At 38.7% G+C, this 14,387-nt stretch overlaps 1 protein-coding gene across 1 annotated transcript; it reads left to right on the top strand.

The window, feature by feature from the left end:
* The first annotated feature begins 226 nt into the window (after positions 1–226).
* Positions 227–880, top strand: LOC133806287 (uncharacterized). The gene has a single exon (XM_062244407.1). The coding sequence runs from the start codon at positions 227–229 to the stop codon at positions 878–880; it is 654 nt and encodes a 217-aa protein (XP_062100391.1).
* Positions 881–14,387: the final 13,507 nt, after the last annotated feature.

Raw genomic sequence — 14,387 nt, 5'->3', positions numbered from 1 at the left:
ACCGATAATCCCACATGCACCACAAGCAGGGGATACTGCAATCTCAGTTGCAACACCAATTGTTGTACCACAAGTTGCTCCTGCAATCCAGGAGGAATTGGATGCTCTTACTCAGATGTTATGAGAACTAATAGCCCTGAAGCTTACAGACATTGACCTGGAAAGAAAGAAAGGGTCTCCTTTCTCAAATCGGATCAATGCCCTGATAGTACCACCCAAGTTCAAGATGCAAACTTGGAAGATATACACTAGAAGGGAAGATCCTGTCTCACATGTTAACAACTTTGAGAAACAAACGAATCTCCAAGGGGTTAAAGACAATGTTTGTTGTAGGATCTTTCCGGGCACTTTATCCGATATTTCTCAACAATGGTTTTTCAAACTGGATCCAGGAACCATTACATATTGGGATACATTTGTGAGGCTCTTTTACTCACAATTCTTTCCTACTCGTATCCCACTTGCTGAGCTCAATGAACTTGTTGACATTAAGCAAGGACTGAATGAGCCTCTGAAGGACTACGTGCAGAGGTTCATGCAAGAAGATGCCCGATCAAAGATGGTCAGCGATGAGGGAAAATTGATGGCCAACAAGGCTGGAATCCAAATAAAGGGTCCCATATGGACTGACTTAAGGAGGAAAACCATCTACTCAACAAGAGAGCTCTTAGATCAAGCAGACGAGTTCATTAAACTAGAAGAGGCCATCAGAAGAGCAGATCAAGCCAATCAGGCAGGTACCAGTACAACCGTTCCAACCAAAGACAATGGAGCTCCAAACCAGAACCAGAATCAGATAACCAATAGTAATGGTAATGAAAATAATAATGGACAAAAAAGTGGAAAACGAAATAATAACTCGAACGGTGGCAATAATTAAGACAACAAAAGGCCCAAAACCAATGATAAGCCATGAGAGTACAATCCTTGTTTTACCACTTACTCTACGCTCTTGGGGTCATGAGCAGAAGTATTTCAAGCCACACAAGTCGAGGTTCCTTATAGTAAACCTAATCCCATAAGGAAAGACATAAGTAAGAGAGATACGAACAAGTTTTGTCGTTTCCATAACAACTACAGGCATGACACCAACAAGTGTATCCAACTTAAGGAGAAAATCAAATTTCTCATCTCCCAAACCATTAGGCCATGAGAAGGTAAGCTCGACGTCCTGCTGATCAAACCCAAGCTACAACACCAAATGCGGATGCACCAGCTCAACCACTACAGCCATCTCCCATAACTGGTCTGCTAGACATGATATGTGGAGGACCACACTTGGTAGGCGAAAGTAGAAATGCCTTAGAGCGCTATGCTCAGACACTTCTCCACAAACCGATGAATGAAGTATTGGCAGTCAAGGAGCGTACTCCCAAAACCCCTCACTATGAATGTAAGCCAATAACATTCACTGAGGATGACGTTGTGCATGTAAGATTTCCACATAATGATCCTTTGGTAATCGAGGCCCAAATTTCCAACATGATCATGGCACGAAGGATGATAGACCATGGTTCCTTAGTGAACATTATGTTCAAAACAATCCTTGAAAGAATGAAGTTATCTGATCAAGACCTAGAACCATGCATGCAAACTTTATATGGTTTTACCGGAGAAAGGTTGACTCCAACATGAACGATCAAGTTAGTAGTAACAGTGGGAACTGCACTTGAAAACAACACAGTTATGGAAACATTTGGTGTGGTCGATATTCCCTCGGCCTTCAATGCCCTTTTAGGAAGACTGTTCTTGATCGAATTGCGAGCCATAACATCCGTGTTTCATCTCATGATGAGATTTCCTACCAATGTCGGGATTAGATGTGTAAAAAGAAACCAGAGAGAAGCTCGGGAATGCTATAATTCTTCCATATTACAACTGCTAAGAAAGGTTTGGCCACGACTAGCATGATATTTGCTAGACCAACAAATAGCAAGCCAATAGCAGAGATGGGAATACGCAACATCGAGCAACAAGGTAATGTCTCCCCAAAAGAGGCAAGCAACTCCAAATAAGGAGTTGCCCAAAGTGAAGAAGACATTGATCCTCACTTTGGAGACTTTGATACTGGGGTGGGACCAATTGAAGACCTGGAGGAAGTTCCACTTGAGCAGAATGAATCGACGAAGACAGTCAAGATTGGAAGAAGTTTAGCAAAGAAAGTCAAGTCTGAACTCGTAAACTTCCTAAGGAACAATCAGGACGTATTCGCTTGGTCGCACAAGGACATGGTTTGCATAAGCCCCACAGTTATCAGCCATGCTCTAAATATAGATAGAGACAAGTTTAAGCCTGTACAATAGAAAAGAAGGTTGCTCGATAAAGAGAGATCAAAAGCTTTAAAATAAGAAGTCCAGAGGGTAAAAGAAAATGGGTTTATAAGAGAGTCCTTCTACCCCGAGTGGGTTTCTATCCCCGTCCTAGTATCAAAACCCAATGGAAAATGGAGGACTTGAGTAGATTACACTGATCTAAACAAGGCATGCCCAAAGGATTGTTTCCCCTACTAAGAGTCGACCAGTTGGCCGATGCCACTGCAGGGCACGAAGTCCACACATTTATGGATACTTACTTGGGTACAATCAAATCATTATGCACCCTCCCGATGAGGAACATATCTGTTTTAGAACTGACATAGGTTTGTATTGCTACAAAGTAATGCCTTTTAGTCTAAAAAACATTGTTGCGGCATATAAGCGACTGGTAAATATGAAGTTTAGAGAGAAAATAGGCAAAAACATGGAGCTCTACATTGACGACATGTTGGTCAAATCAAAAGAGGTTGGGGGCACGTGAAGGATCTATCCGAATATTGTGTCGTCCTTAAGCATTACAATATGAAGCTTAACCCTTTAAAATGCTCGTTTGGCGTAAGCTCGGGAAAGTTTCTTGGTTTCATTGTCAACGTGAGAGGTATAGAAGCTAACCCAAAAAAAATTAAGGCGTTGCTCGATATGAAATCCCTGACCAAGATAAAGGAAGTACAGAGCCTGACGGAACGGATTGAGCCCTCAATAGATTTGTCTCAAAATCCACTAACAATTGTGTACCCTTTTTCAACCTGCTAAGGGGAAATAACAAGTTTGAATGGATGGAGGAATGAGAAAATACTTTCTAGGAACTTAAAAAAAATTGACTCAACCTCCAGTCTTATCAAAACTGATTGATAGGGAAACTCTATACTTGTATCTAGCAGTCACTCAATACGATGTTAGTGTAGCCCTAATCCGAGAAGCGGATAGGACCCAACAACCAGTATATTATATAAGAAAAAGGCTGGTTGGGGTAGAATCACGGTACCACTTAATTGAAAAATTGGCTTATTATTTGTTGCTTGCAGCAAGAAAATTAAGGTCCTACTTTGTAACATCCCAAATTACCTAATACGGCTTAGGGCCTTAATTAGGGGTCCGGGATGGAAATTTATGGGAATTATAGTTATATGTGATGAGTATGCATGAAATTATGTAATTATGTGGGTTGCATGATAATATGACTAGATATGCATGTTTAGGTGTATTAAATATGCATGTGGACCCGTTTCTTATTAGAAGGGAAATTTTAGTAATTTGGCTCGTTATAGGTATATTTGACATATATGTGATATATGTCTGAGACCACATTATTATGTGGATATATTTGGGTCACTCGACACGAGGCGATCCTAGGGAGCAAATTAGCAGGAAAGTCACAACAAGATCTAATACTCGACTCGGGGTGAGTCAAGGGGCATTTTGGGTATCTAGTACATTACTGGGTTATCGGGTAATGGGAATAAATATTCGAGGATATATTTGAAGTTAGTGATAATAGGATGGGATACTGGGGATTTTGACCATTTTGCCCTCGGGGACGTTTTTGGTACCCCAAGCCTTGGGGTTAACTTAAGGTTACTTGAACCTTAAGTAAACCACACACAAAACAAAACACTAAAACACTCAAACACTCAGGTTCTCTCTCTCCCAACCAAATCTCTCTCTCTCTCTCAACTTTGGTGTGAGATTTCTTGAGGAACTAAGGGGATTAAAGGCTGCAAACTTGGGAATTGAAGGCTTCACTTTGGGGCCTGATTAGTTGCAGGTAGGAGTACATAATCATAGCTAAGGTAAGCCATGGACCTTGCTTTTAAGTTGAATTCAGTTCATGTTTGGTTGTTCTTGAGCTTTGAGGCTCAAGGTTATGAATTTGAATTTTGGGTAGAGTTTTGAGTATGTTGAACTGGGGTTTTGTTGCTGGGAAGATGTTGAATTAGTTATAGGATTTAATTAAGGTTCTAGGATAGATTTGGGGTGGTTTTTGACTGAGTTTGATGATGAAAAAATAGGGAATTCTGGGTTCATAGGGTCGGGTCGCGGCCCTGTTCTTGGGGTGTCACAGCCCTCTTGACCCCAGAGGTCAGGGGTGGTTCCTGATGCGAGGTGGCGCTGCGATGCGTGTTCAGTGAGAAGAGAGGCTGGGGCCTCTGACTTGGGTGGGTTGCAGGTCAGATGCTTAGTGCCGCGATGCTTAAAGGGTTTTGAGCCCTGGGAGGGTTTTTAGTGTGGGAACTCAACCCTAAGGGCTCAAGATCGATCCTACTACACATTTTAGTAGAATCCGATGTCCTGAAGGCTAGGACTCAGTCCAGAAGCCTTTATTTGCTCGTTATTGACATGATTTTATATTATGGTTGTGACTAGGATATCGCTAGGGGCTCAGAACCAGGATCGTGCTCGAGGGTCGTTCTTATTATAGTATAGAATTAATGTTATGTTGAGAATGTTTTATTAATCATATTGAATGTGTTGTGTTTACCTAAGTTATGCAATAACATTTGAGTTGTATATCTTATTGGGGAAGCTCAACTTATAAGTTGAAGGTCTATCTATGTTATCTGTTAAAGGGCTTGGCTTAATAGTCAAGGGTATAGTCAGTTTTAAAGGACTCAACATATCAATCAGATGTTGAGACTCGACTTATCAGTCGAAGGTTAAAATGTGACTTATTAGTCAAAGGGTAAGACTTGACTCATTAGTCGAAGGTTGAGACTCGACTTATCAGTCAAATGTTAAGACTCGAATTATCAGTTGAAGGGTAAGACTCAACTTATCAATTGAAGGTTAAAGGCACAACTTATCAGTTAAATATTTGAAAGACTCAACTTTTTAGTGAAAGGCATGACTTATCAGTCAAAGATTTGAAAGACACAATGCGTTAGTTAAAGGCAAAAGGACTTGGCTTATGAGTCGGAAGTTTAAAAGCTCGGCTTAGAAGTCGAGGACGGTAATAATGTGCTGAACGCTGGCCAATAAGGTTAAGATGACCTGGAAGCAAGATACACGCTTGAACACCCTTAGGGAAGTCTAGAATGTGAAGCATCAGACCCCCTTGGCCAGCTCAAAGGCTGGTTATGTGAGAGATGGGCACTAAAGCCCTAGTGTGACTCTATAGTCAATTATATGAGTTAATTGCATGCATGAGTAGGGTTATTACTGTTGGCATGCTAGTTATGATTCTATGATCTGATAATGTACTGCTTATATGCGTGTTTATGTTTTCTTGCTGAGCATTGGATCACGGGTGTTAAATGGTGCAGGTAAAGGAAAGGAAAATCTAGACTAGCAGTGAGTCTTCAAGGGTAAGGTGTACATATGCGGCCTGCTCATCTGCCACGGCCGAGGCTATCAGTTGGGACTAGGGTTGGACCCTATTTTTTCCGCCTAGGTCGGCTTTTGCATTCATTCTTGGGTTTGTAACTATTTTAAACTACGATGGGATCCCATGAATTGTAGTCAAACCTTTTTAATGAAATCGTTGAATTTTGACTAAAATTTTTAGTACCTAAACCTTTGGTTAGTTTTAATTATACAATTTAAACTCAAATGACTCATGTAGTGAGTTAAGCACTATTTAAACTACACAGTGTAACGGTCCTTGATTAGGAGGAAGTTACATACTTCCAAGCTCATCCAATTCCAATTTTAACTAATCAACCTCTCAGGAAAATTCTGCAAAAGCCAGAGGAATCTGGTCGATTACTTAAGTGGGCTGTCGAGCTCGGACATTATGACAATTCCTACGAGCCAAGGACTGCTATCAAAGGGCAAGCTTTAGAATACTTTATTGTTGAATGCACTATAATACAAAAAGAGGATGAGCAAGCAAAAAAGCCTGAAGACAACGAAGAAAATTGGCCCGTTTGGAAGCTGTTCGTAGATGGATCCTCCGATGAGCATAATTCTGGAACTAAACTTATTCTTATTACACCGAAGGGCATCATATTCGCTACGCGCTAAGATGCAGCTTCAGTGCCTCAAAAAATGAGGCAGAGTATGAAGCCTTGCTAGCAGGATTACGACTCGCTAGAGATGTTAAAGCTATGGCAGTAGACATATATAGTGATTCGCAATTGATCGTGAATCAAGTGTTGGGAGAATACCAAGCTCGAGGAATAAAAATGGCATCCTACCTTAGCAAAGAGAAAGACCAACTGACACAATTAAAAAATTTACCATCCAACAAGTGCCCTGTGACCAAATTCCAATGCAGATGCCCTAGAAAAACTTGCAAGTGCCAAGGATGTAGACACCCTATACATAATACCAGTTGAGCACCTGGCTCAACCAAGTATTAACGAAATGGAGCAAACACTACTCCTCGATAATACTCCCTCCTGGATGACTCCTATAGCAACGTATCTGGAACATGACACATTGCCTCAAGAAAGAAATGAATCTCAACGGATTTTAAGGCAAGCTGCTAGGTACATGATTATTGATGGAATAATGCACAGAAGAGGGAATTCTATGCCTTTGCTTCAATGTGTTACTGAAACAGAAGCCAGATTGCTAATGATATAAGTGCATGACAGATTTCGTGGAAACCATGCAGGGGGGCAAAGTCTAGCCAAGAAGATATTGAGACAAAAATATTTTTGGCCCACGATGAATGAATATTCCATGGAGTATGTCCGAAAATGTGATAAGTGTCAAAGATTCTCCAAAATTCCTCGAGCAGCGCCTAATGAACTCAAACAAATGCAGAGCCCATGGCCCTTCGAAGTTTGGGGCATTGATTTGATCGGTAAACTCCCAACAGGAAAGGGTGGAGTGAATTTGTGGTGGTCGCGGTAGATTACTTTACAAAGTGGATTGAAGCCGAATCACTGGCTACGATTACTTCCAAAAAGGTGCTCGATTTCGTAGTAAAAAACATCATATGCAGATATGGGCTACCAAGGAAGATCATTTTAGATAATGGTACTCAGTTTGACAGTGACACATTTAAAGATTTTTGTGTAAGGCATTGTATCACCAAAAGCTTTTCTACAGTTTCTCATCCCCAAGCAAACATACAAGTAGAAGTTGTCAACAAGACCTTAAAGGACACAATGAAAAAGCATCTCAAGCAAGCCAAAGAAAATTGGTCAGATGTTTTGCCAAAAGTCTTATGGTTATATCAAACTACTACTCAAACCTCACTGGGCATGCTCCATCTTCCCTAGCTTATGGATATGAGGCAATGATACCAATAGAGTTAACCCTGCCGTCGCATCGGAGGAGTACGTATGACCAAGATCAAAACCACTAGTTATTACCCGAAAGCCTCGACAAGATTGAGGAACAAAGATCAAATTCACAATTGTGAGTGGCTGCTTACTAGAAAAAAGAAGCCAGATACTTCAATTCTCGAGTCAAGAATAGAATGTTTGCGCAAAGAGATCTAGTATTGTGACAAGTGTTCCAAAACACTTGGGATCCTGCAACAAGAGTTTAGGGACCAAATTGGGAAGGACTATATCAGATCGTAGAAATACTGAAACTAGGAACATACAAACTTGCTCGATTGAATGGTGAACTAATTGCGAGATACTGGAATGGTGAACACTTGTGAAAATATTATCAATGAATATTGATTGAAGACACGTTTTGCCAACTTACTTCGACCATCATTATTCTTAATCCACTTTATTTGTAAGGACATGATTATTGCCCAATTGTTTATTTTTTGGTTGTAAGGCACGTATTGCCCTTTTTTTACTACCAATTATTACACATAATTTTTTTTTAGTTATGTGGTTATGAGGCACGTTTTTGTTCGTAACTTGTTTACCATGCGCGTAGCAAAAATCACGGGGTGTTGGGCCCAAAGATTTCAAAAAAAAAAATTATGTAAACAAACTTTAAATAATTGGATCCATTAACATGCAATACATTAATCATAGAAAAATAAAAGATGAGGATTTACCAGTTAAAGAACTATCAAGAATCGTTGCTATCTTTTTCTATCTCCAATGAACATCCAATCCAAAGCAGTTCTTCAAAATACTCAGACCAAGATCTTCCAAGATGTATCTCTACACCTCAAGACATGTGTGGGCACGTAGAGTAATGGTAGGGAAAAATTTCTGAATCACAAGATATTCTTAACACATGAGATCTTGGAATATTAGATCTGAGACAGTTTTCAGGGTTAAAGAAAATAATACGGTATATTTTCTTCCTATCAAAAGTATTATTAAACTACTTCCATCTGATAAATTTATAAAAGAATTAATTCAATTTTTTTAATTCTAAACTCAAAATTCAATAATTAAATAAATAAAAAAAAAGTCCAAAACTCATTCTTGGACCTAGATACGTGTAACACATCCCTTATTTCAGGGATGTGTTCCAACTATTTTCTTTTAATTATTATTTAATAATTATTTATTTAAAAATATCTAAACGTGATAACTTATTTATCAGATTAATTAAAGAATAAACATCATTTCAATTCAAATCCAATTTGAATTATGAGAATTATCTTTTTCACATTATTTAAATAAATAAAGCTAAATAGTTCAAAATTAATTATCTTAATTATTTAAATGTTATTTTCAAAAAATATCAAAATAATTTTTGAAAAATCTAATTAATTAATTTTTCTCGATTACATATTTGACCCTAAAGAACAAATTTCTTCCAAATATGCATTTTTTCTTATTTTTCCCAATTTCAACTCTTACCTTGAATAGTGTTGATAGAGCCATCTCGGGAACCTATGGATCTATAATTTCATGCTCCAATAAATTTAGATTATTAATTAAAACTCTTTAATATATTAACCTTAATTTATTAATCTCAATTTTATTCTACTAAAAATATGAGATTGCACTCTTGTAATTATAAACATTTATTTATTGAGTACTTTTAAATATATATATATAAATGTCCATCGATTTAATCACTACATACAATTCAATCATCTATTAATGGTTCATAATTAAAGTGAGAATTAATCACCATTTAACCTCTTTAATTATATCTTGTTTCCTTAAGTACCATTAACTTTATAGTGAAGGTTAATTCATAAACTGATTTATGAATTTGAGCTCAATAACCTTTCAGTTCCAAAAGCCAAACCTTAAGAGAACCATTATTCAATTCCTCTCGAGAAGGTATAGAATCCATGTCTGTATATTATGTCCCCAACCGTTTACATAATTGATTTCCCAAAACAAAAGTTTTTAGCCTGATCATTCTGACAAACCATAACGAGTGAATCAAAGAACTCATATGACATAAACATGAGTTCATAATAACCTCAGGATTAAGATCAATTTGTATATGATCATCCTATTAATATGTTTAATTAGTACTTATAAAGTAAAAGATATTAATAAGTACTAATAAAATATCAGGTCTCGTTCATGTATAACCACTTTATACAAAGTACATCTACTAAGATGTCATACTACATTAGTAATTCGGATCTAGATTACATGTATTCATAATACTAGTGAACCATACTTACATTATTTAATCCAAAAATTCCACATAACTTCGCTTTACTGCGAATTGTTTAAATTCGCTGCCTACAATTTTAATCCTCTCGTACCAATACAATATTGTAGTCATAATAACGAATTTGGGAATTTTGTAATATTCATATAATATTATTCTAATAATAATAATAAACAAACAATATATGTAAAAATTCATTTCAATTATTTATTTCATAAAGCATTGTTCAAAACATATGCTTTAAAGGGCACTAATCCCAACAATCTCCCACTTGCCCTAAAGAAAATGAGGCATCTCCCTCAAACCCATATTGCTAACATGATCTTTAAAAGACTTGGTAGACAAAGTCTTAGTAAAAGGATCGACAAGGTTATGTTCTGAAGCTATCTTCATAACTGCTACATCTCCTATGTGAACAATAACCTTGATCAAGTGATATTTCCTTTCAATATGCTTTCCCCTCTTGTGACTTCTCGGTTCCTTTGAGTTAGCTACTGCCCCACTGTTGTCATAGTATAGGACAAGTGGCTTATTCATATATGGAACAATTTCCAAATCGGAATAGATCTTCTTTAGCCATACATCCTTCTTAGCTGCTTCACAAGATGTTATGTACTCAACTTCCATAGTAGCATTTGCGATACTTGTTTATTTTATACTACGCCAGACCACAGCTCCTCCACTAAGTGTGAACACTGATCTAGAAGTCGATTTCCAACTATGTCTGTCTGATTGAAAATCAGAACCAGTGTATTCAGTGGGGTTCAGGTCACCACCTGAATATACAAGCATATATTCTCTAGTTTTCCGAAGATACTTGAGAATGTTCTAACTGTAATCCAAGATTGGATTGATAACAACTGACTATCCCTACTGCATAATAAATGTTAGGTCTTGTACATAGCATGGCATACATTAGACTGCCTACCATAGAGTCATAGGGATGTTGTCTCATATCCTCTTCTTCTTGAGGTATTTTATGACATTGCTCTTTAGAAAGGATAATTCCATGACTGGTTGGCATGTCACCCTTCTTGGAATTTTGCATTTCGAAAATCTACAGTAACTTATCTATATAAGTAGTTTGAGACAGAGCCAAAACTTTATTCTGACGATCCTGAAGGATCTTTATGTGTAGAACATAGTTTGCATCTCCCAAATCTTTCATTTGGAATAGCTCAGCTAGCCATTTCTTTACTTTTGTTAATGTTCTCACGTCATTCCCAAACGGTAGGATGTCATCAATGGAAAGAACCAGGAATACCACAATGCCATATTTTATTTGTTTGTAGACATAAGGCTCATCAACATTTTGTTCAAAACCATAAGTTTTGATTGTGTCATCAAATATTAGATTCCAAGATCTCGAAGCTTGTTTGAGTCCATAAATGGACCTAAGAAGCTTGCAAACTTTTTGCTCTTGACCTTTTACTATCAACCCTTCTAGTTGAGACATGTGAATGATTTCATCAAGATAGCCATTCAGAAAAGTTGTCTTAACATCCCTTGTCATATCTCATAATCCATGCAAGCAACTATGGACAAGAATATGCGGATGGATTTAAGCATGGCTACAGGAGAAAAAGTTTCTTCATAATCTAATCCTTCTCTCTGAGTGTAACCCTTGGCTACAAGCCTAGTTTTGAAAGTTTCCACTTTCCCATCTGCTCTTTTTCTCTTGAATATCCATTTGCAACCAATAGGTTCAACATTTTTAGGAAGATCTTCAAGAGTCCAGACGGAATTGGAATTCATCAATTCCATTTCCAAGTTCATGTCATCTTTCCATTTTTCTTTGTTAGAATCTTCCATTTCATCTCTGCATGTCAATGGATCATCTTTGTTTGTGTAAGATACAAGCACTTGAACATCATGTTTATAGTGAGTAGGTTGCCTGAAAACCCTCCCGCTACGACGAAGCTCTCTATTGTTCTGACTAGAACTTGTGGTTTCCTCTTGTCTTTGTTCATTGGAAACATTTGGTGATCTTATTACTTGATATGAGACTATCTCCTCCAGTACAACCTTACTTCGAGGTTTGTTAATGTTAATAAAGTCATATTCCAGAAAAGTAGCACTTGTCGATACAAATGTTTTGTTTTCTTTAGGACTATAAAATATACCACCTCTAGTTTCTTTGGAATATCCCACAAACATGCATAGTTCAGTGTGAGATTCCAGTTTTCCAGTCTTTCCTTTCAGCACATGTGCTGGACACCCCCAAATGCGAAAATGGTGTAAACTAGGTTTAGTAACATTCCACAGTTTCAATGGTGTCTTCTTGGTAGACTTGGAAGGGAATACATTCAATATGTACATTACACATTGAATGGTATAGCCCCAGAATGACAGTGGAAATGATGAATAACTCATCATTGATCTAACCATGTCTAATAATGCCATGCTCCTTCTTTCAGAAACACCATTCTGTTGTGGCATTCCTGGTGCAGTGAGTTGGGATTGAATTCCATGCTCACGTAGGTGGTCCTCGAATTCATAATCCAGGTACTCTCCTCCTCGATTAGATTGAAGAACTTTCAACGATTTATCTAATTGCTTTTCAGCTTCAGCTTGGAATTCTTTAAACTTTCCAAAAGTTTCTGATTTCTTTTGCATCAAATATAGGTAACCATATCTAGAGTAATAGTCAATGAAGGTGACAAATCTTCAAACCTCCTCTAGCTTGCACATTAAGTGGTCCACACACATCAGTGTGTACGAGTTTGAGTGGTTCTATGGCTCTTGAACCCTTTGCAGAGAAAGGTATTTTGGTCATCTTGCCTTCCAGACAGAACTCACAAACTGGAAGAGAACCGACAGTTGATTTGTAACACCCTAAGTTGCTAATAAGGTTTAGGACCTTGATTAGCGTGCCTGGAGGGCAATAAGTGAGTTTATATGATAATATATGAATTTAAATGAATATGTGATTAGAATGCATGTTTAGGTGGTATAAATATGCATGTGGGCCCCGTTTGCATGATAGGGGTAAATAGGTAATTTTAGCCCGTTGAGGGCATAAATGTGATAATTGTATTATGTGGTTTGTACCACATGGGTGTGGTGACATTAATGTGATGCACGTGCTGAGACGGTCCTAGAGAGCTTGATAACTCAAAAGTCACAACGGGATTCTATACCCGGCTCGGGAGGAGCCTAGGGGTACTTTGGGGAAATTTCATGAGTTGGTTTGTGAGTTTGTGGTTAATGGTTATTGGTGATTAGGTAACCTGAGTAACCATTAGTAACTGCTGAGGGTAACAAGTTATGATGGGAAAGTGGTAGAATAGTAAAAGGAAGGAAATGACGAAAAGGGCCTTGAGGTTTAGTTAGGAAAGGGTTTCTGTGAGGGGTAAAATGGTCATTTTGGGTGGATGGATATGCTCAATTTGAGGGTTGGGGACTCTAGAACCATTTAACAAAAGGAAACTCAACCTTTCTCTATCGATGCTCTTCCTCTCCCTCTCCCTCTCTAAGGTGACTGAATTTGAAGGATTCTAAGCTAGAGCTCAAAGGATTCAAGGCTAGGAATTGGGGGATTGGTCTACTAGGCTCAAAGGTGAGTTTTACTCAGTAACTTGATTGAAATCTGCAGAGAAAAGCTAAGGTTAAGAGCTAATATATGTGTTTTTGTTTGGTGGATTTTGGGTTGAAGCTTGGCTAGGTCAGTTTGGGAAATAAGAGGGATATGCTTGGAATTGGACTTGGAGAAGGCTCAGGGACGAATTTCAACTTGAGGTAAGGTTCTATGCAACTCTGATATGTTTTAGTTGAGGTAGTTTAAGTTTCTGGTTTATTGGTTTAAGTTTCATAAAGTTTCAAGCCAATTGGTGAATTTGGGATTTGATTGTGTGTTTGGGTTTATTGTTGATGTTTCTGAGTTGTTAGATGGTCTATGTGGGGTTTTGAATTGATTTTGGGGCTTAGGTACTTGCTTGGGATGATTTGGAGTGGTTTTAGCTCGGGGAAAACGCAGGGAAAAACCCAGAAATCTGGGTTCGCGAAGGAGCGCCGCGGCCCTGTTCTTGGGCGCCGCGGCGCGAGGCTGCTTCAGGTCAGGGGGAGGCTCTCTGACTTGCTGGGCGCCGCGGCCCTCTAGGGTAGCATCGTGGCGCTAGGCCAGTTTCAGGGCATAGCAATTTTGCAATTTTGAGCTTTTGCTCCGGGGGTTCGGGGGATGTTTCCGATGTATTGTTTTAGGAATTTGGGGATTCTGAGAGTGTAGGATTGGTCCCGGGAAGTGGTTTTGGATTGGTTAGCATTAAAGGGTATTTATATGTGTTGTGACTAGGTCTTTGGAGAGGCTCGGGTTAGAGGAACGTGCTCGCGGCTTTGGGGCATCGGAAGCTCGGGATACAGGTAAGAAAACCACTATTCCCACAGAGCTTGTATGTAGGGCTGAGCCCAATATGTTTGAATTGTAGGGCGTAGGCCTTTGATTGAATTTGTTAGTATTCATTATATGTTTGTTATGCTATGAATACGATTATGAGAATGTTCGGCGAGAGCCGGGAACGGCGCAGGTCGAGGTCGGCAGGGGCCGGGAATGGCAAAGGGCCGGAAACGATGTTCGGCACGTTGAGTGCAAGGCCGAGTACGGCAAGGGGCAGGGAGCAGCGTTGA

Source organism: Humulus lupulus, chromosome X (genome assembly GCF_963169125.1).
Source record: "Humulus lupulus chromosome X, drHumLupu1.1, whole genome shotgun sequence".
In the NCBI taxonomy this organism is placed as follows: Eukaryota; Viridiplantae; Streptophyta; class Magnoliopsida; order Rosales; family Cannabaceae; genus Humulus; species Humulus lupulus.
Note: the sequence above shows the minus strand (reverse complement) of the source record. Positions and strands in the feature narration are given on the sequence as shown.

What these genes read in the sequence shown, in the direction of transcription:
- LOC133806287 (XM_062244407.1), top strand. Translation starts at nt 227, where the DNA reads ATGCAAACTTGGAAGATATACACTAGAAGGGAAGATCCTGTCTCACAT.